The following is a 22,279-nucleotide window of genomic DNA, read 5'->3' as shown; positions in this document are numbered from 1 at the left end:
TAATTCTGAAATTAGTAATTTCTTTAATGCTTTTTGAGGTACACAAGGGAAGACTTTACATTTCTTTGGTGTTTTCCTTTAATATGCCTTCTAAACCATCATTTTATTACTGTTCCCACTTATTTAGGAAGGATATAACTGATATTTGTTGTAAGTAAATATCATGCTCATATTCTAGGAGAAATTTGTATTAAATTTTACACATCAATTACTTTGTTCCTCAGGCAGGGGCATTCATAGCGATAGGAGACAAAACAGTAAAGATGGTGACTCAATTGTGCAGTCAATTGTATGCATATAAAAAAGGGTAGGTCTTTGATCACAGTCACAGCTACTATCTTAACTTTTCTATTCCTCCCTACAGATATATGGGTATAGAACTTCCAGGGTGAATTTGGTTGTTTGTTTGTTTATATCACACCTTTATTATTGAGGAATTCATTTAAAATTTGAATGGCATGCCAAAGACAATATGCCAAAAAACCAAATGGGACTAGGACAAAAAAAAAGATGGAATCAAATGAAAATTAAATTTGATTGAATTTATAACCATGGGTAAATTTAAATATAAAGTCAATTCAATCAAATATTAACTGATAATAATTGATACGAATGTACCACTTGTTTTTCATAAATTCTCATTCACATTCTGTCTCACTGAAGGTTACAATTTTGTGACAAATTAAGCCCATAGCCAAGACATTTCGAAGCATGTGGTCCTGGAGTTTCAGGTTGTTTACTCTTGGTGTTTGTTTGATAATAGAAGTTGTGATCAAGAGTAGCTAACATAAGCACCAAAGCTAATAAGGTGGACAAGTGTGAAATCTCATGTGTAGCTGGAAATAATTTCCAGATATATATGAAAACACAACTTGAATATTGTGTAAAGGAAAAAGGAATAAAGACCCCATACACACTGAGCATATTACCAATAAAATCTGTTTTAGGTTTTTTCATTATTTCTCCAGCTTGTGGTGATCTAGTGATATTGAAGAGTATGTAGTCATCGCTAGAGTCCATATCAGATGCATGAAGCATTGAGCTTTGAATCAGGATCGTTTCTCCTTCATGGACCTCTATTTCAACATTACTAATGAGAAAAGGGGGGCTGTCATCTTTGGGCAGAATATTGATTGGAAACCTGTGGCGGCTACTGTGGTGGCCATCAAAGATCCTAAAGACAATGGAGTCTTTGGTGGAATCGCTGTCATCATGATGGTAACGAACAACTCCAGCCTTAAGATCCAAGACGCTGAACATGAATCCTTTTCCTCCTGTTAGGCAATAGAAAGTGAACAATTCCTACTAAAATCTGCATTGGGAAAAGCAATCCTTTTTATAAAGATGGTGCGATAGCTTCTGAAATGAGAAATAGGACAGACAGAACACAGAGCATCTGTGTTCCAAAAATTTGCTCACGTGATCCTACTGAATTGCTGAGAATTCAGGGAATATGGAAGGACCCGTCTCTTATTTCCCCATGGATTTAGAAGAGTGAGTGAAACTAGGGAAGCTTTCACATTTTGCTGATGAACAGTTTAAAATGTTTCAAGTAACACACACAAAAATTATTAGGGAACCAAACCTAGAAGTTTTAGAATGCAAATGTAAGGCCTATGCATTAAAGCAGAGAGATAGTACAGTAGTCATCGATTTACAATAGTTCCTTTAGTGACAATTACACCAAAGTTACAACAGCACTGAAAAAAGTGACTTATGACCTTTTTCACATGTTCATCCCCCCCAGCATGCCCATGGTCATGTGATTAAAATTCAGATGCTTAGCAGCTAACTCATATTTATGATTGTTGCAGTGTCCCAGGGTTATGACATCATCTTTTGCGACCTTCTGACAAGCAAAGTCAAAGGGGAAGCCAGTTTCACTTAACAACCGTGTTATTAACTAAACAACTGCAGTGATTCACTTAACGAACGGGGCAGGAAAGGTCATAAAATGGGACAAAAATGGGTTAGCTGTCAAATGCTTTAGAACTAAATATTGTTGGTATTACTTTTGAATTAATCTGAACTAACATACTTCAAATTTAGACAATCTACATTGGAATTTATCTCTGCAGTGCATATGTTATATACAGTACATTGGTGGGATTCAAATATGTGAGCAACCAGTTGTCTGTGTGGATGCCGCTTCTGGAAGTCCATTCTGGGCCTGGGCACCAAAATTTAGCTACTGGTTCTGCCAAACTGGTGCAAACTGGCTGAATCCCACCACTGGTTATATACATTCCTTTCTATATACACTTAGGCATACACATATATACATTCAGAGAACACTGCTTCTTCGCTCCCAAGACACATCAACATTTCTGCTTTTTAGGCAAAATCTCCCCCACCCCACTCCCATGTGCAAAAAATAACACTTTCCATTTAAGCTCATTCTCAGTGGGCACTCTAACTATTATCAACCACTAGTAGAAGTCAACAGGAAGTAGGAAATTGAGGCCAAGAGAACAGAACTGATGGAGCAAGTAAAAAAGTTCAACAAAAATGAAAATATAGATGCAGAAAAGGACAAATAGAAATAAGGCAAGCCTTTTCTGATTTTTGCCCCTTATCCAATATAACTAATCACAATGCAAAACCAGGAGGCAGAAGGAAAGATATTTCCATAGTCTCACGTTTAGGAGGCTATACTAAATGCTGCAACATTTTAATGTGCATTTTCCAATTTTGTTTTACCCAGCACATTCAGATCAGAGCGAGCACAGAAGCCACTCAGTTCAGCTAGCAGAATATAGAGCTGGATGTATATTTAGGAAACATCAGAAACATCCAAAAGAGTTAACTGGCAAAGACAGGACAAAAAGCAGGAAAAGGAATGAACAACAGGCAAAAGATAAAAAGGGCAGAGAGCTGAATAAGAATAAACCTACATTATCTCCATCTTGTACCAAAAGTACAGAATGTTTCAGAGTTGCTAGAAGCAGTCTTGTGGATAATTAGCATGGTCAGCCCCATAGGAAGCTGGTTATTCCAGCTTTAGCCCTCTTGTGTCCATAACGACAACAGAATAGAAATGGAAAGTAGGACACAAGGTGATCCCTTCTCTGGTCCACACCATGAAAGGAACATTTGGGTGAACAAGGAAAAAATATGTTTTTTCATGTTGCAGAGGCTGTGCTGAGAACCAAATTGCAACTACTGCAATGAGACTTTAGAAAGAAGATGATACCTCTTACAGTAAGCTGCCCATGTTGTAACCCATCCACAGGAACTAAACGAACTCCGCTGATATCATCGTTGTCTACAATCTGAAGCTGCTCCCATGTTATGGGGCGAGACTGACCTTCCAGGAGATCAAGACCTAAAAAAGACAAGAGAAACAATGATACAGCCAGAGTTAATATGCATCAAATGTGAGAAATATTTAACATGAGACAATAATAGGTACAGGTGTATAGGTGTATAACAAAAAATATAGGTCATATTTTTATGCATAGTATAATTTTTTTTATAGGAACTTAAAAAAACATTTGTAAACTACTATCTAAAGAAACATTTCTCTGTTTCACATTCCACATCACCTGACTTCACTGTGCTTTATTGTAAAACAGAGGTATCCGATCTTGGCAATTCTAAGGCGGATGGACTTCAACTCCCAGAATTAGGGAAATTAGAACTCAGGGCTGCTGCAGTCCAGAACCTTAACCACTACACCAAAGTGGATCTTGGATTCTAATTGCATGTCAGGAAAAAAAAACGATTAACAAATAGCTTGATAATAAAACTAACTTCTCTGAGAGATGATCAGGTCCCTTTCATTGGATATCTGGCATACACTAGGGCAGACAGTAGGCCAATATGGCGGAGTTCCATTAAATGTAAATAGAAAATTTCTCCCTCATAACTACTTCTGCTTCTCCATCCCCCTTGGGATTGCCCCAGTGGGCGGTCTTATGCTGATAATGTGGAAAACACTATTTTCATGCCAGAAAATCTTGGACCAGCTTCAGTTCACTTCAGTGGCAGTTGCCCACATGATGGAGGAGCCATTGTGAGGACATGCCCTTAGCAAATGGTCAGTGGGGCACATCTGTACCACGTTAAGCACCAGGTGCAAATGAATCCTTAGGCAGCCATTATGGATGCTTTCTTGTGCTAAATAGGACGTTACCCAGAACAACTTTCCACCTTTGTGACTGTATGATTTCTTAGGAATACATATTAACATAGAAGAGCAATGAGACTTGTTCCATAGATATTTTTACTCCTTTGTATTCAATGCTAACTATTTGCTTAAAACCACGTTTTTTTCTCTGCATATTTTACTACTTTCCCCTAAAGCCAAGAGAGATTAGATCTACTAGAAATCTCCATGGTTTATTTAATTTGATCTTGTAAGTGTTCTTTGCATTTTAAATCAAAGATATTATGACATTTAAAAAAAATTCTCACCCATGTTCCATGAAACCCTTGGTGCATTTGTGTCTGCTGTTCTCACGGAGATATGAAGAGTAATTGGCACACTTCTTTCAAAGTACAAATCGTAAACTTCAAATTCCACCTATGAAATAAAACAGACATAAACTGTTTACTAAACACTGTTTTCCACTCTGCAAAGTATAGTTCAGAATTTTATCCCCACCGCAGCTAAAGGGACGTTATGGGAATTGTGTAGTCAGGACAGGAGCAAAATAATGCCATCCCATTCTCCTTCCTGAAGAAAATAGAGCTGAGGCAAATGATTTTGATAATAGAGGCAATCCACAGCAATCTACAGCAATTATGTTTAGTAGCAAGTAAGAGCATTTCCTCTATGAATTTGTCTAATCTTTTTTAAGATTACCAAAATTGGTCATGGCTCATTACTGCTGGGCAGATCTGATTGTTGATCAGGTGATAACTCTTTTTGTTGTTGTTAGTTGTGAAGTTGTGTCTGACCCATCACGACCCCATGGACAACGTTCCTCCAACTCAACTCTTAGTGACCATATACAGAAATGGGCTTCAAGATGGGAGCAGATCTAACAACCGCTAAATAATATTCTAGAATCTAGACCAGGGGTAGGCAACTTCGGCTCTTTTATGACTCGTGGACTTCAACTCCCAGAATTCCTGAGCCAGCATGGCTCAGCTTGGAAACCTCCCCCTTTACCCTCAGCATGGCTGGCTCAGGAATTCTGGGAGTTGAAGTCCACGAGTCATAAGAGACCCAGGGTTGCCTACCCGTGGTCTAGACAGAGAGACATAATAATTTACAATCAGTAACATTTGTGGCACCAATAATTTGGGACCAAATTCTTTCGAACAGCAGCTTTCAGCATCTCATTTTGAATGGAAGAAAAGAATATTGTACCTTTATTTTCTTTCTACTAAATCAGCACAATGATTTAAGGCAGGGGTCTCCAAACTTGGCAACTTAAGACTTGTGGACTTCAACTGGCTTTTAGCCAGTTTGGTTTGGAGACCCAGATTTAAGGTTTCATGTGTAAGTTATTAATTTTAATTTCCACAAGAGGGAGCAGTGATTTTTCTGCAGACCCAGACGCTGCTGAAGAAAGGCAAATAATACTTCTAGTTTATTGGTTAAAAATCAGAAAGAAAAAAAACCTTTACGCTGACAGTGAAATACAGAGTTGGTGCAAAAGACATGCATGATGTTCATCTGATTTTTCATAATATGATTTTAACGTTTGTCAACTTGCAACTCTTAAAAGTCATTGTGAGCAAAAGATAATGTGAAATGCTTTCTTTGCCTCCTAGCTACTCAGAACAACAGTACTAAACAGTGAAATCCTCAAAGGTTGCTTTTATTGTACATAATATACTATTTACTCAGGATCAGGGAAGATGGCACACTGGAGCATTCAATTACCTCATAGTTTCTTCTCTCTGTATGGCTGCTGTTTGGAGGTTGATATGCAATAAGCATGTTATCCAGGCTGGTCCACGTGAAGGATGAGATAGATTTAGTGTGGTCTTGTAGGTGTGTAATGAAACCTTCCTGGGGTGGCTTGGTGATATTAAAAACTAGCAAAGATTTGGGTGTTTCACTGTCTTCAGCATCCAATATGGCTGTGGACAGAGGACTCAGGATGAACTGATCTGCCTCTAAGATGAGCAGGGCCATGAAGGCAGGTTGTGGGGGCTGGTTAGAAACTGCATTTTTTAGCTGAACAGGAATCCAAGCATACTCAGACTGTGGAATAAAAAAGAAGCAACAAATCAGATTCCTCCTTTGTGAGAAAGGAAATCCTCATATTTATAACTTTTTTAACATCAGATGATATAAGAAATCTCCAGTTCTGACCATTGTTTATTCAATGCACAAATATAATGTTGATTTAGATGAGGTCAAACTGAAGGGAAACACTGAATATCAGCACAATATATTAGCACAGTAATATAACAATGAAAGATAATTCTCACACAGTCGTTGAAAAATAATACAATCAACAGATCTGACCATTATAGAAACAAAGAGACAGATGGAGCCAGGCCCACTGCAAAGAGAAGATCAGGAGCCCACTACTTAAAAATAACCTTAAGAGGGTTTACATATTGTTTCTATATTTAGGGCTTAGTCTTTAGTTATGACTTTTTTAAAAAAATATTATTAATATACAGTTCTTGCATTTCTTATGAGCTTGTCTAATTGGTTTATTTCCATCTGTGGAACAAAAACTGACAGTAGTAAAAACAAACAAGCAACAACGCTCACTGACCTCCAGGAGATTTAAAAAAAAACATATTTCCGTCTTTTCATTGCTGAAAATGTTCAGTTATAGAGAGAAGCTGTGTCCTAACAAAACCAGCTAATTGATACCATAGTTCAGGGGTGTCAAACTCAATTTCATTGAGGGCCGCATCAGCATTGTGGTTGCCCTCAAGAGGCCGGGTGGGTATGGCCAGGGTGGACGTGGCCTACTGGGTGGGCGTGGCCAGCTCTACATCGTTCGCATCAAGGGTGCCTATGGGGGCCTGGGCAGGAGTGGGACAGATCTGAGGGTCTCTGGCAGAAGGAGGGTCTCTGGGCCAGGGCCAAGGCAGTGGGGGCCGTTCCCTCACTGTTTCCAGGATGGCTTCGCGGGCCACATGAAACCACTTTGCGAGTCGGATCCGGCCCCCAGGCCTTGTGTTTGAGATGTCTGCCATAGTTGTATTTAGTATTACCTTTGTTATTTAAAAAGTGAGTGGCCAAAGCTGATGGCTCCATGATTCACATTAGGGGGAGAAGCTATACAATGGTCCACAGAGCCAGGAAAGTTCTAAAGGGTTTAAATCTAAACTACCAACTCATTCTCTTCACTCTGACCTTCTGCTGTTTCATTGATTGAAACTAAGCTTTTTTCTTTATTCCCAAAAAGGCTCATTATTCCAATCAGATGTTTCATGACAAAACTTTATAATGGCCACTGACTAATCTTAGGTTCACTCATCTTGTCCCTTGCCTATGCTCAACAAAACTGTATGATAAAGAAAGAGAATTGCAGAGTGTAGTACGGCTCAAGAGAAATCAAAGAAGCCGCTGAGCTGGACAGAGATATCCTTTACTTAGTAAAGCTTTTAAGATTTGTATCTGTCTTTTGGAAGTTCTTTAAGAGTTTTCAGGTTTACGGGGTTTTCGGCAGAAACCAGGTTGGGCTGGGTTCTGATATGGGAGAACAATTAAAGGTAAAGGTAAAGGTTCCCCCGCACATGCGTGCTAGTCGTTTCCGACTCTAGGGGCCGGTGCTCATCTCCGTTTCAAAGCCGAAGAGCCAGCGCTTGTCTGAGGACGTCTCCGTGGTCATGTGGCCGGCATGACTAGACGCCAAAGGCGCACGGAACGCTGTTACCTTCCCACCGGAGTGGTCCCTATTTTTCTACTTGCATTTTTACATGCTTTCGAACTGCTAGGTTGGCAGAAGCTGGGACGAGTAACAGGCGCTCACTCTGTTACGCGGCACTCGGGATTCGACCCGCCAAACTGCCGACCTTCCGATCGACAAGCTCAGCGTCCTAACCCACTGAGCCACCGCGTCCCCTATGATAAAGAAAGAGAATTGCAGAGTGTAGTACGGCTCAAGAGAAATCAAAGAAGCCGCTGAGCTGGACAGAGATATCCTTTACTTAGTAAAGCTTTTAAGATTTGTATCTGTCTTTTGGAAGTTCTTTAAGAGTTTTCAGGTTTACGGGGTTTTCGGCAGAAACCAGGTTGGGCTGGGTTCTGATATGGGAGAACAATTACTGTTACCTAAATCCAGGCCATTTGTGGAAGATTATCTGAGACTGCTATAAGAAGTCTGATTTTGGTCTTTCATCTGAGACATTTACCTTATACAAAATCTTGCTTCTGGTATGAGTGAGATCCAACCTGATGGGAATGTAATCAATATTAGGTGAAGGAGGGTCCAAATGTTGGTATCTAAGTCCCATCAGAAGAAACTCATCACAGCTCACTCTGATATTCTGAACACTCTTCAGGTCTGAAACAGAAATCTTAATCAGACAGTTTCATCCATCGTGTGGTTCAAAATCAGTGTAGATAAGTCTAAGGAATAGAAGCCAGGATTACTACATTCTGAGCTCGGGAATGCAGGTCTAAATCAACAATGCCACCCTTTTTCATTTATCCATAGGATATATATCTCTGAACTGTTATCAGGCCCACTTCCAGGGCAGTGTTCGTGGAACTCTTTCAATTGCTACAAAGTCTGGCAAAAACAAAGCTGGTCACAAGGTCAAAAGAGTCAATTTCTATTCACGTTTCAGGTACACTGAGCATTTGTAGTTCCCATAATTATTAAATAACCAAGCCACAATAAAATCATATGTTATGTAATATGCAGATAAACAACCCCTTTATATTGATTTTAGAGTAAACTAGTAAAGTCCTGATCTGGGTAGTATGCAGATTGGGAGAGTAGTCTTATTCTCTCTTAAACACTTTGTTTTTCAAATTCTTATTTGACCCTAGTTTTTGTTTATTCTACTTTTTTGTGTGTCAATATATATATATATATATCTAAAGGATGGAACCATCAGCTTTAGCCACTCACTTTTTAAATAGAAAAGGTAATACTAAATACAAATATGGTATCAATTAGCTGGTTTTCTTAGGACACAGCTTTTCTCTATAACTGTACATTTTCAGCAATGAAAAGATGGAAATATGTTTTTTTTAAAATCTCCTGGAGATCAGTGAGTGTTGTTTGTTTTTACTACTGTCAGTTGATTAAAAAGCGTCCATGAAAGAGACCTAAAACACGATGGATCGATGACATCAGCAAGTGTTGCAGGCCCAATTGGCCAAAGAAAGCTCAAGTTTGTATTGGTTGGAAAGATGTGGAAAAGGTCTTCATCCTGCAGTGGGTAGGCAATGGCTAGAATGATGATGATTTTGATTTTAATTAAAACAAAAAACAACCTTTTTGCAACTTCTGTTTATTATCGAAGTACATGTCATCAATGAGCAAACTACTTTTCCCTCTCACTCTGAATGGACTTAAAATTCAGAGGACCGGTTTGAATAAAGGACTACCCTCAGACAGCAATAACAAAAGTGGCTACAGCTCATAGGTAAAGGTAAAGGTTCCCCCGCACATGTGTGCTAGTCGTTTCCGACTCTAGGGGGCGGTGCTCATCTCCGTTTCAAAGCCGAAGAGCCAGCACTTGTCCGAGGACGTCTCCGTGGTCATGTGGCTGGCATGACTAGACGCCAAAGGCGCACGGAACGCTGTTACCTTCCCACCGTAGTGGTCCCTATTTTTCTACTTGCATTTTTACGTGCTTTCGAACTACTAGGTTGGCAGAAGCTGGGATGAGTAACAGGCGCTCACTCTGTTACGCAGCACTTGGGATTCGACCCGCCAAACTGCCGACCTTCTGATCGACAAGCTCAGCGTCCTAACCCACTACACAGCCCTAAAGATCCAGTCGTGGACCCACTGCAGCTCCACCGATGGTTCCAGACTTCACAGGGTATTGAAATGCTGAGTGAAGAGAAGACAAAAAGCCTTTCTGACTTCTAAAAGAAAAGAAACTATGGGTAGCTGTGTATGTGTGAAGATCTCTGTGTTTAAAAGGCAAACATGGTTTGACTGGATAGAGGGGTGGTTAAAGTGCATATGTATGAGAGATAGGTATGTATCTGATCATATGCATGTGTATGTAAACAGATGTAGCCATTTGCGTGCTGGCACATGCAGACTCCAAAGACCCACTTAATGTGGCTTCCAGGGAAGCACTAACCAGTGATATAAGACCAACTTGGTCTCAATACTATTCAGAAATTATTGAGATAATCAATATATTTTTAAAGCAGGACGTACTGGTTGTATGGGAGGAACTCTGTGGCTGATCTCCTCTAGGTTCTTCTTCTTTGGTTTCTCCAATAACAAGTTGCCCATGGGCCGGCAGGAATGTCTCTACAGAGTTCAAGCTTATAGTGCATTCCACGTTTATCTTCCTGTTGTAGTCCAAAGTGATTGTGTTCTTATTAATTATGTTAGACAGGCCATGAAACTCAGGGACTTCCAAAGCACTGGCCCTCATCTTGATAATGTTACAATCCGGTTCAAGAATCTTTACAAGAAGAGTGACTGTTTCTGCGAAAGTTTCAGTCTCTGTAAATCTGCAGAGGATAAGGAAACCATACAATCAGAATTCAGGAAGCAATGGTGAAACATCTGTACAAAAGGTGAAGTGTACAAGAATAACTAATGATTGAACAATAGTGACAAAAACCAAATAAATGTTGACCAAATTATGAGAATAAATTAAATGAAAACCCTAGATTTTATATATTTCATGTATCCTTGACTCATATACCGCTCAGGTGTTGCTTACCTATATAGCCTTAGCACGATAAAGTCTTCATCAAGAATTGGGCATCCATTGTGAGTGTACTTGACTTCGTTGGGAAGAAAATGGCAGTCAAACACCTGTTACATAAAGAGTATGTTTCAAGAAGGAACATAGTATTATAGACATTTCTGTTTGATCATTATGCATTCATATCCTGAGAAGGGCGTATCACAACGTAGATGAGATTTTCAGAATTAAATCATGCACGATAAAGATAGGAACCTAACAATGTAAATGAGGCACAAAAATGAATACTGATTTTCTTGTACTATTTAGAAAGTTGTAAAATCAGAACTTCAATAACTGATCATTGTGGAAGGGACACTGTAGACTACTTCTTTTGCTTTGTCACAGAAAAAAAATATTCTCCTGAACTCAAGTTATTTCTCTTTCACGGTCAGCTTATCCCAATCTAATTCGAAATCAGATAGTTTAAAAATCACTTATTCGTGTTTTAGGAAAATCCACCAATCCTCCAGTAAGCTCCATGTCATAGGAGAAAGAAACATGTTTTAGAACTGTGAGGGAGAAAAGTGAGCGTGGCTTCCTACTGAATGTGTGAACATTTTTCAAGTAACTGTTTGTCCCCTTTGTAATTTATAAACATCCTGAAGAAGGTAGGTTATCATTCCTTATGTCATAGTAGAGAGTCATTTTGGTGTAGTAATTAAGGCACAAGGCTAGAAACTCAGTGGCTGTGAGTTCTAGTCCCATCTTAGCTACAAAGCCAGCTGGCTGACCTTGGGCCAGGCATTTTCTCTCAGCCTTAGGAAGCAGGCAATGGCAAACCCCTTTGGAAATCTTGCGAAGAATCCTGTAGCAACAGGAGTCAACGCTGACTTAAAGGCACTCCTCCCAAAGAGTACCGTAATCTTAAAGGGGTGAACTTTGAGTCCTCCAAATATATGGATATTCGAGAAATAATATAATTGCCAAACCCAACATTTTACATATAAAATTCATTTGCTACTGCAAGGTCTTATGCTAAAGAGAGTTCTATTTGTTTAACATTTTTTCCTTTTGCTCCTCCATGCTTTTCTTTTAATGTTTAATTTACTTTGATTAATTACAAACATTTTAGGTCATTTGCATTTATCGAAAATGCTCTGAAATTACGGTGGTGCTCTGCCAATTATGTGGATGCTGGGGAAAAAGAACCTCACTCATTCAAATTAAGGACTCCCAAATGCCAGCAAAGTCACAAAACACCTGAAGATTGATAAACGAATTCCTTTCTTACACTAGAAAAAGCAAAAGTAGTCATCTTGACAATGATTGGGGGGGGAATAAACTAGATTCATATTAAAATGAAGGTTGAGAAAATCTAGAATAAGCCTTTGAGCCCCCAAAAATTTTTCTCTAAGCTTTTATAAACTACATTGTAATAGTTGCTCTAAAAATGATGTTGCCTTAAATTGCAATGTTTGACATTCCTTATTATGTGTTCTACACTCAAGTGTGGCTCTCAAACATTTTTGTGCCTAAGACAAAAAAACTGAAATCCCTAATACAGATTAAGACTGAACTCTTCTTTACTACTATTTAAAGGTGCTCCAAAATTTCTCCTCCAAGACATCAAACTTTATGCTGCTTAATGGTAGAACCAGCCATTAACAATGCCTTTTCTCCCTAGGCATGACATTCAGAAATATATCTGTGTCTTCAAGCTAATGCAGGAAATAATAGAAAGAAACCAGATGTGCACCTCAATCAATATAAGCGTACATTAGTTTTAGAGGGTTTTTTAAAGCCATATTAAAAGCTGGTGTGTGAAAATGACTTCAAATAGATGGGAAAAGATAAAAGCAATTAAAGCCTCCTGTTTCAAACCACTCCTAGCTTTGAGAATGGAGCTCTTCTAATGCAAAAAGATACATCCGTACAGCTTTTGCTTATCCGTCAGAGAATAACAGTCATGATATTCATAAATTATAATTTTTTTCTATAAGACATCATTGCTTCTTCCTCTTAATTGATAACAAGGGAGCTAAATAATGAAAGCTTTCTTCTCAACAGGACTGTTACCAAAAACAGACAGCAATTATAACATAGGCGCAATCTGCTTTGTTAAAAAGAAACATCTGTTTTATGCTACCTAATATGTTTTCCTTTTATACAAACAGGCATCCATAATTGTCTATATATTTAACAAGTAAAACAAAGGAGAGCTAAATCTTTTCTTAATTAATGTCTGCCTGTGCTTTTATTTCCACTTCAACTACTTTTCAATTACAATATGTAATTAAATTGTCACACATCCCTAGCACATTACTCACTTTAATGACAGAAATGAGATCATAGGAAAGGCTCATCCACAATGCAGCTTTTTCTAGTTAAAAGAACAATTTCTACCATTGCCTTCATCACAGCCTGATGCCCATCAGATGTGCTCAGTTTCAATTCTCCTTGAATAACATTCAGTTGCTATTATTTTGAGATCATCAACAATAGTCAGTGTTTAGTACAGTCAAAAACCAAGGTCTATCTTGGCTTTATTCAAGACCATTCTCATGTTTGGTGGAGCAGTGGGCTAATGCCTCCTTAAGTAACACCAGCTGCCTGCAATTAGTGCAGGTTCGCATCCCACCAGGCTCAAGGTTGACTCAGCCTTCCATCCTTCCGAGGTAGGTAAAATGAGGACCCAGATTGTTGGGGGCAATTAAGCTGACTTTGTAATAATGCCGCTTAGGGGGTGTGTGAAAGCCCTAATAAGCAGGCATATACATAGAATGAAGGCTACTGCTAAGCTTGTAAGCCGCCCTGAGTCTTCGGAGAAGGGCGGGATATAAATGGAATTAAAATAAATAAATAAATAAAATAAATATTACAGCAGCCAGCATTGTTGATGTTGATAAGCACTGCCACTTGCCAGGAAGTCATAGGACAAGACCTGATTGGTGAATGATGAATCAGTGGGCAGGAACAGAATTTTGATGCCATAGAAGAGGAATTTGTTGAGGTGCTCAATGTATACATGGTTGTACTTTGACAATAAAGGTTCATTCATTCAACAGGCCAACTGAAGTTAGTAAACCAGTTGACATCCATAAACTGTGGTGCTAGCCTTGCTTCTGGTATGCCATCTTTAAGAGCTCCTTTCTAAAACAAGAACCCCATAGAATTTTCTATTTAATAAAAGATTTGCCTGTCAAACAAATAAATCATGCTTTTCATGCAATCCCATGTGACATGAAGGCAAAGTAGGACATTAGAGATAAATAAATATTAAGTTTCCTGGATGACATCTGCTTCCCAAAACCTACTGGGAAAGGCATTAATATCTAATTCTGCTTAAATGCATGCACACACACACACACACACACACACAGAGAGAGAGAGAGAGAGAGAGAGAGAGAGAGAGAGAGAGAGAGAGAGAGAGAGAGAGAGAGAGAGAGACTTATCCTGAACTCATTTTTAATGTAACATTTATTTGTATTACAGCATGAAAGGCAATGCAGCTATAAAATGTTAAACCTGCAGAAATCCAGTGGGCCTTTTCTTCTTCAAATTATGTCATGTCAGAGGGTTTCTTTTAAAATTAATAGGTTTTTTAGGGTAAGATTTTTCCTGTAAAAAATAAATGTAATTATGTGATATTTTTTGATTTTCATGGTTATATTCAAATGTTGTCATTGTGTTGTGTTTTTGAGTTGCCTTGGGAAAATTAAAATCTCAAAATCAAAATATAAATCACTAAAACAGACATGCATACAGTTGGTCCTCGACGTACGACCACAACTGAGCCCAACGTTTCTGTTGCTAAGTAATATAGTTGCTAAGTGAGTTTTGCCCCATTTTATGACCTCTCTTGCCACAGCTGTTAAGTGAAGCACTGCAGTTGTTAAGTTCATAACCCGGTTGTTAAGTGAATCTGGCTTCCCCCACTGACTTTGCTCGTCAGAAAGTCGCAAAAGGTGATCGCTTGACCCACGGGACACCGTCATCGATATGAGTCAGTTGCCATGTGTCTGAATTCTGATCATGGGACCGTGGGGTTGCTGCGACAGTTTTGTGAAAAGTGGTCATTTTTCTTCAGTGCCATTGTAATTTGAACAGTCACTAAAAACATAGTTGTAAGTCGAGGACTACAACTGTATTCAAACACAGACTCCCTGGTAATGAAAATGTGGCCTTAACAATGGCAACACGTAGGCACATGTAAATAACAGCACATGATGATTCCCCAAATATGTGTCTTTCCTTTTCAGTTCAGCGCATGGTCCATTTATTATTATTTTAAACCATTTCAAACACGCAACAGATAATAATCCGAGCGACTCATTGAAAACTGCAAGAATGTCTCTTTATATAGCAACAGCTGCTAGATGGAACAACTTTACAAGGAAGATGGGAGATTAAGAAGTTTGACAGACACACACACAAACATACACACACACACAGGTCTTATTTGTCCAACAGATATGAGCAAGGTGCAATAATGAACAAATATCTGTTAAAAACAGATAACGCATATATATGCACGTAAATCCACTCACAACAGAACAGTATTGCATGGACAGGATTGGATATGGGAACAGGATGTCATCCTCCTAGGTGCCATTATTTATTACACATGAAGTTTGCGAAGAAGGGATATACTTCTGGATTAAATCAAATCAAAGTCCTATTATAAGTTTTTCACAAAAAGCGCTGGATCCACAACTAGAGTTTTTGAATTGTTGCTCAGGTGTGACATTACAATGAATACAACTCAATACTTACTATGCTTGCATCGTGAGTATGTAGCAGTTTGGGTGTGTATGTGTGTGTGGTAAGTATAGAAGACATAAATGCTGAAAGATCACAAAAGACCACACGTGATTTAAATTTGTAGCACTGAGGCTCAGTGTGTTTGCTTTCCTGTACATCCCATGTACAATTTGTTTGTTTTACCGGCATGTGGTCCCCTGGAAATCCTTTTCCTTTCCTCCATTAGAGTTTTGAGAAGAGCATTTGGATAAACGTAGGTATTAAGTCGTGGGCTCTGATGAGCAGGAACGAGGACACGCAGATGAGTACAGGAAAACTCATACTTTATTTAAGCAGAAACTGTACTGAGAGATTGGAGTCAACCTGCTTCAATATATAGCCAGGCCCTATGGTATCAACCAATCGGATTGAAGCCATGTTTGCCGCCCAAAGTTGACCAATTGCAGGACCGGAGACGTCCTGTCTGAGTTGCTGGAGAACCGTTAGTTCTCCAGCAACGCACGTGGTGATATTCCAAAAGCCCAGTACTTAACAGTAGGACTCTTTGTAAAATTTGAAAAACAGTTTAATTTGGAAATGATGTTCATTTATAGTACTTAGAGTAGGATAGATAGCTCTGAATTTAGTCTATTTGTTCTGTTTCAAGCAATGGGCTGCTGATTCAGACAGATAAACTCCACAGAAAGGATTTCATGCAGATTATTTTAATTCATCAGGCATTCTCTAAATGTTAACTCACAGTTACTGGAGAGATTCTTCTGAAGTACATTTCAAAGTACATTTCATAATCTATTCCAGTGCTTTTTTTGTAAAAGAAAAAGGTGCCGGAACTCACACATGTCATAGAACCCACCTTGCCTACCCTACAAGGTTCCATCCAAAAAAGGTGCCAGAACTCCATTCTGAGCGTTCTATGAGAAAAAAAGTCCTGATCTATTCTATCCCATCACGCAGGTAAAAAGAGGTAATATTTCCCATGTTGAACGGAGCAAAAAGCACCGTGGCTCTAGTGGCTAGAATTCATTACAAGACATGCAGCTCTGCACATGTACAGGAAACCCAGGTATCCCAAATTGAAGTCCCTCCCAGTGGCCAATCCAAAACACGGTTGTGACCAAGTAACTTAAAACTACATTACCCAGAAGGCTATCCTTTAAGGGGACAGTTCTTAATTCCTAAAATAACTGTCTACTCTGACCAGCACCCTATTTCAGTTCTGAATTGCATGGAGCTTTATGACTGTAAATACCATCTGACTGTCTCCCTCAAATTCTCCACTGATTTCTTTTAAAGTGGCAATAACTCTTCATGATATTCTCCCATTCCTGAAAATGTCCTCTCATAGGGATAAATGTAACATGCTTTTGTATTTTTCCCACGTTAGGCTACAGGAGAAGGAATTTCTGCTTTTTCTGACTCTCATGTTGGACCTATACATTAAGTTGGATTGTGTTATATCTGGAATACCCAAAGATCATACTGAAACTTATCTCATTGTTTGCTAGGCAGCATCTCTTTTTCCACACATTCCATTATGAATCTTAAAAGCAGAATGCCTTTTTAGATTAATAGTTGTTTTTACTGGATGGCTATCATTCTCAGGTTTTCCTGCACTTTTCATTAGCCATAAAAGTCACTCCCAGACAGAAATTTAGATACAGCTCAGCATTCCGCCTTCTCAAAATAACAGCAGCTTCAAATAGACTTCATCTGGTCAAATAATTGCCACATAATTATGGATGAAATCCACGTACCTGGGGGGTCAGTTTCCCAACTCTCTGGGTGATTGGCTCATTCATTACCACTTCTATTTTACATGCGTCCTTCTCTCTGGGGATGGAAAACTCCAAGTCCTTTTGTGACAGGAAGACGGACTGGCCTCTCATCACTTTTAGTCCATGGTTGGTGCTGACAAAGGTGGAGCGGGTGGTTTTCAGATTCAGTGCAAAGAGCAACAGAACCCAAATGTTTTCCATAGTGTTTCCAACGAAAAAGCACCTTGTGCAATGGGGCGTTTTCTTAATCCTTTCCAAAAACCTAAATGACGTAAAAGCTTCAACACTTAGTCAAGCATTCCAGGTTACAGTGTCTGCATAACGAAACCAGGAGGTCTTTGAAAGTATCCTCGGGTTAATAAATGTGTGGATCTATCCCAACTTTCAGAATGGTGAACATATTTTTCCAAAATCTAGATGGGAAGAGAAAAAAATGCACCCACAAAGAGATGAGTACTTTCTGAAACAGTTAAATATTGTTTTATTTATATAGGATCTTTATTATTTTTATACAGTAACTCAGGGTGGTAAACATACCTGATACTCCTTTCTCATTTAATCTTTGGCTTCTACTTTTCAGAAGCCTTGGGATATCTTTTAATTATATAATGATGAGGGAGGCAAAATATTCTGGTGGCACCCAGATGTTTATATGCAGTTAAAACAAAGTCCTTTTTCATTTTAAGAAAAACAAACAACATAGCATCTTATAAAACCATAAATTGGCAACTGGGCATTTCTTAAATTTTGTTTAGGTTCATGAGGTGATTTATAATTACTGTTATAATGTCACATGAGCAGTTCTGTATAGAAAATATGATTTTAAGGAAATAAGCTTTCTCATGCTTTGGGGGGAAAAGTCAAAGAATTAAAATGTTTTTCTTGGCAACCATAAGAAAAAATAACAATTCTAAGTTTTTATACCTAGTGAAGCTAAAAGTCTTATTATTGATTCCCCACAAAATTGCATATTTCATTTTTCTTTAAGAAAGTACCTATCTTCTCAGCCATTATTTGGTGCAGGCATTCTGAAAGAATTTTTTGGTAGGGTGAGTGCCTTAGAGGAAAAAGAAAGCGTGTTTGTAGCTGGTCCTCCAAAAAGCTGTGTGCATCCTAAAATTCCAGCAGAATAAAATGGACTTTGAAACACTTTAATGTCTATCTAATAACAAAGTCGATATATCTAGATAGGAAGAGTACTGACACTTCTCAGATCCAAAGAATACTATAAACAGTCAAGAAAACAGATCAATCCAGAGTTTTCACCTGAGACACAAATGACTAGCATCAATTTATCCTACCCTGGACCCATTATACAAAAACCTAGTTCTCTAGAGCAGCGCTTTTCAACCTTTTCACCCATTGTACCACTTTTAGGATATGGCAACATCCAAGTACCACCAGTCGCCTAGCAAGGTGTCAAAAACTTAATGAACCCCCCAAAAAAGGAAAAAAAGTGATGAAGTACAGGTAGTCCTCGACTTACAACAGTTCGCTTATAGCGACTGTTCAAAGTTACAATGGCACTGAAAAAAGTGGCCTCCAAGCCACAGCTGAGCAAGACACCTGCCTGCCCTGCCAGCGGCGCTCTTCCTCCTGTCCAAGGTTTTCATTGTTGTGACCATTTCTATTGAGGATTGGCAGCAGGGGTGGGGGTGGGGGTGTTTGCTGGGTGGTTGCAGTAGGTTTTGGTCACTTCACATGACCCTGGGACACTGTGACCGTCATAAATATGAATCAGTTGCCAAGCATCTGAATGTAAATCACAAGACCCTGGAGATGCTGCAACATTCCAGCTGATCGGCGCTTCTTCTGGGCTCAGAAGCGCCACGATCAGCGCCGAGCTCCAGCTGGAGCCTGGCGCTGAGCCTGGTGCTTCTGCTGAGCCCTGACAGCCCTGCAGCTGCAGCCATCTCTCGCTCACGCTTGTGCGGTGCTGCCACCAGTTCAGCTCATTCCCCTCCCCCGCTACCACTTTTCTAGGATGTTCACGTACCACCTGCCAAGTGCCAATGTACCACAGGTAGTACCCATACCACTGGTTGAAAAGCCCTGGTCTAGATAAGGCTCTAATGTTGGGAAAGATGGAAGGAAAGAGAAGGTTAGATGGACTTAGTTTTATAGTGATGATTGTTGGAAGATCTGAAAAACCATGTTAGAAATGGATCAACATGGACAAAAAGTAAGTACTACTACTACTACTGCTACTGCTAAGCTTGTAAGCCGCCCTGAGTCTTCGGAGAAGGGCGGGATATAAATGGAATTAAAATAAAAAATAAAATAAAAGTAGTCACCAGGTGTTGAAAACAACTTGACGGCACAAGATCAATCATCAATCAATCAATCAATCAATTAAACAATCTAATGACTAACTGTTGCCTAAACATAATTATTAATTGTGTAGGTAGCTCCAGGCTTGCAGATTGTTACTGTACAATCTGGAATCTGCACATCTGGAATCTATCCTATTTTGTCTCATTGCTTCTCTGGAAATTTTCTTTTTAAAAAAAGTTGAAAAGAAAAATGAAAGAGTTACAATAAACTCTAGTTGAAATGAAATACCAATAAACATAATGTCACTACCCTATCCCTCACAGTTTTCAGTCAACTGATTTCAGTACAAGCAGAGCAGGGATCTATATGTTTTACGTTTTGAAGTGCCACATAAAGTGAAGATTTAAAAATAATAAAGCAATAATGTCAATTCATAACCATTTCCCTGCATAGAATCAGAGATATGCATGGTCCAATACACAAATACAATTTGAGTTTTATTTGATGCAGTTTATGAAATACTTTTCACTTCGTTAAAGGGCACAAAGGATACTCACTATTGACAAAACACTGCTATTAATGAAAAATGCTCCTTTTATACTACTGAGAGCTATAGAATTTAAAAGTCCTTAATCCAATCCATAATCTAATCCTTGAGTAAGCAGAAATGCATATACTATCATCAACTGCATTCATGTGACTCCCAAACGGTATTATGCCTCAGGAACAAGAACAAGCCAAGCGGTGGAGAGGGTGACTATTATTACTCACCTTGGCGACGATGGTGGACCTATTCTCTTGCTTCAGGCCGCCTCTTATGGCGACGGCGTCTTCGGACCGCTTGGCTGGCGAAGAAGACGACCGGGAGTCATCTTACCGGAGCAAGGACGACATGGGGCTCCTGCATCGTGTATCATCTTTGGACTGCTTTTGCAGTGACGCCGGTGATTTAGACTACTTTTACTCTGGCCTGCCTATCCTCCTTGCCTTGGACACACTTTTTACCATCTGCCTACCTATCCTCTCCCCTCTCCCTTTGGACTTTCGACATACCTGGGTATCGGCCACGGTGGGAGAGTGGCTGGACTTTTCCATCTGCAACCACATAGAGGTGGGAGCTCTATGGGTTTGCCTACCCAGAGGATATCTGGTCCACCCCCAGGAACGGAGCCTCTACCCGTTGTGAGAGAACGGGCTGCGGCCTGTCTTGGGGGCCACCCAACTGAGTGGCAGTGAAGTTGGGTGGATCCAGGTTTCTGTCATGTTCAATCCTCCCATGGACAACTAGGGATGCCTATCCTGGACTGTTTGGACTTTTATACTTATGCGGCAATATACGAGTACGCGTTTGTACGCCCTCAGGGGTGCCCCCCTATCCTGGGTGCGACCTGCCTCCTTAAATGTTGATGACCTTGATGACGGGCCCGAGTTTCGGGTCTCTGAGAGATGGCTGGGCAGGGGCAGGGGCTATCCATGTAATTCTAGGAAGCCTCTGATTATTTTTTTATCCAAATTTTTTATAAGGTTAGGGAGCGGGGTGGGAGATAGCGGTGGTTTGGCTATGGGGGGTGGCCGATCTACCATAGTTCAGACCAGCCTTGGGTCTGATGGCACGGGGGGAGAACGGGGTGGCGTTGTCGCCGGGGCTCATGAGCGGGTCGTGGGATTATCAATTCCCACGACGGGGAAAGGCAGCAGGCGGATAGACAGGGGGCCGTATCGTTACCGGGAGGGCCGTCCCCGCTATTTGCAAGCGGTGAGGCGCTCCGACCCTCTGCTTCTTCCCCGAGGTTCCGGGAGCGAGGATGTGCAGCCTCCTGCGCTCCGGCTGGTGTATCTGAATGCCAGGTCCGTGGTTAATAAAGCTCCCCTCGTTAGGGATTTAGTTGAGGGTGAGCAGGCGGACCTGGCTTGCATCACGGAGACTTGGTTGGGCCCAGAGGGTGGGGTCCCTTTGGTTGACCTCTGCCCACCAGGCTTCCGGGTGCTGCACCGGCCAAGAGCTCAAGGTAGGGGTGGGGGAGTGGCGGTTATTATTAGGGAGACCTTATGTCCGCGGGAGACCACCGTTTCTCAGATAGTCGGGTGTGAGTCTCTCTTTGTGAGATTTGGTTCGGGGGCGCAGTTGGGTTTGCTGCTGACGTACATTTCGCCTAGTCGTGCAGCGGCAGCCCTGCCCGAGCTGCTTGATATCCTCTCAGGGTTGGTGGTTGAGTTTCCCAAACTTATAGTTTTGGGAGACTTCAATCTACCATCCCTGGGAGGCTCATCTGAGCTAGCTCGGGAGTTCATGGCTTCCATGACGGCCATGGACCTGACGCAAGTAATTTCCGAACCAACTCATGAGGGAGGCCACACTCTTGACCTGATTTTTTTTATCTAGACGGTGGTTGGATGATCTTGGTGGGGGCTCTCCATTTATTATGCCCCTGTCATGGACCGATCATCATCTCCTGCGGATGGTCTTCCGTTTTGCCACCCCCCGCCGTGGGGATACGGAACCAATTAGATGGTACCGCCCCAGACGCTTAATGGATCCTGATAGATTCCAAGCGGCGCTGGGGTCCCCACCTGCCTCCATTGCTCACAGCTCGGCGGATGCCTTAGTGGAAACCTGGGAAAGGGCAGCCACTGAGGCACTTGACCGGGTTGTACCCTTGCGGCCCCTGACCCGGCGCAGATCCCAGCGAGCTCCATGGTTCTCCGCGGAG

At 40.5% G+C, this 22,279-nt stretch overlaps 1 protein-coding gene across 1 annotated transcript in view; it reads right to left on the bottom strand.

The window, feature by feature from the left end:
- Positions 1 to 17,495, bottom strand: part of FREM1 (FRAS1 related extracellular matrix 1) — a gene marked incomplete at its 5' end in the record, with an annotated part of 69,631 nt that extends 52,136 nt beyond the window's left edge. Inside the window, 8 exons of the mRNA XM_083351456.1 lie at positions 930 to 1,274; positions 3,194 to 3,325; positions 4,417 to 4,525; positions 5,837 to 6,160; positions 8,278 to 8,429; positions 10,275 to 10,576; positions 10,792 to 10,886; positions 17,274 to 17,495. Of these exons, the coding sequence (XP_083207582.1) occupies positions 930 to 1,274; positions 3,194 to 3,325; positions 4,417 to 4,525; positions 5,837 to 6,160; positions 8,278 to 8,429; positions 10,275 to 10,576; positions 10,792 to 10,886; positions 17,274 to 17,495 (1,681 nt within the window). The remainder of the gene's footprint in view (positions 1 to 929; positions 1,275 to 3,193; positions 3,326 to 4,416; positions 4,526 to 5,836; positions 6,161 to 8,277; positions 8,430 to 10,274; positions 10,577 to 10,791; positions 10,887 to 17,273) is intronic.
- Positions 17,496 to 22,279: the final 4,784 nt, after the last annotated feature.

This window comes from Vipera ursinii (assembly GCF_947247035.1).
Source record: "Vipera ursinii genome assembly, chromosome: 2".
In the NCBI taxonomy this organism is placed as follows: Eukaryota; Metazoa; Chordata; class Lepidosauria; order Squamata; family Viperidae; genus Vipera; species Vipera ursinii.
Note: the sequence above shows the minus strand (reverse complement) of the source record. Positions and strands in the feature narration are given on the sequence as shown.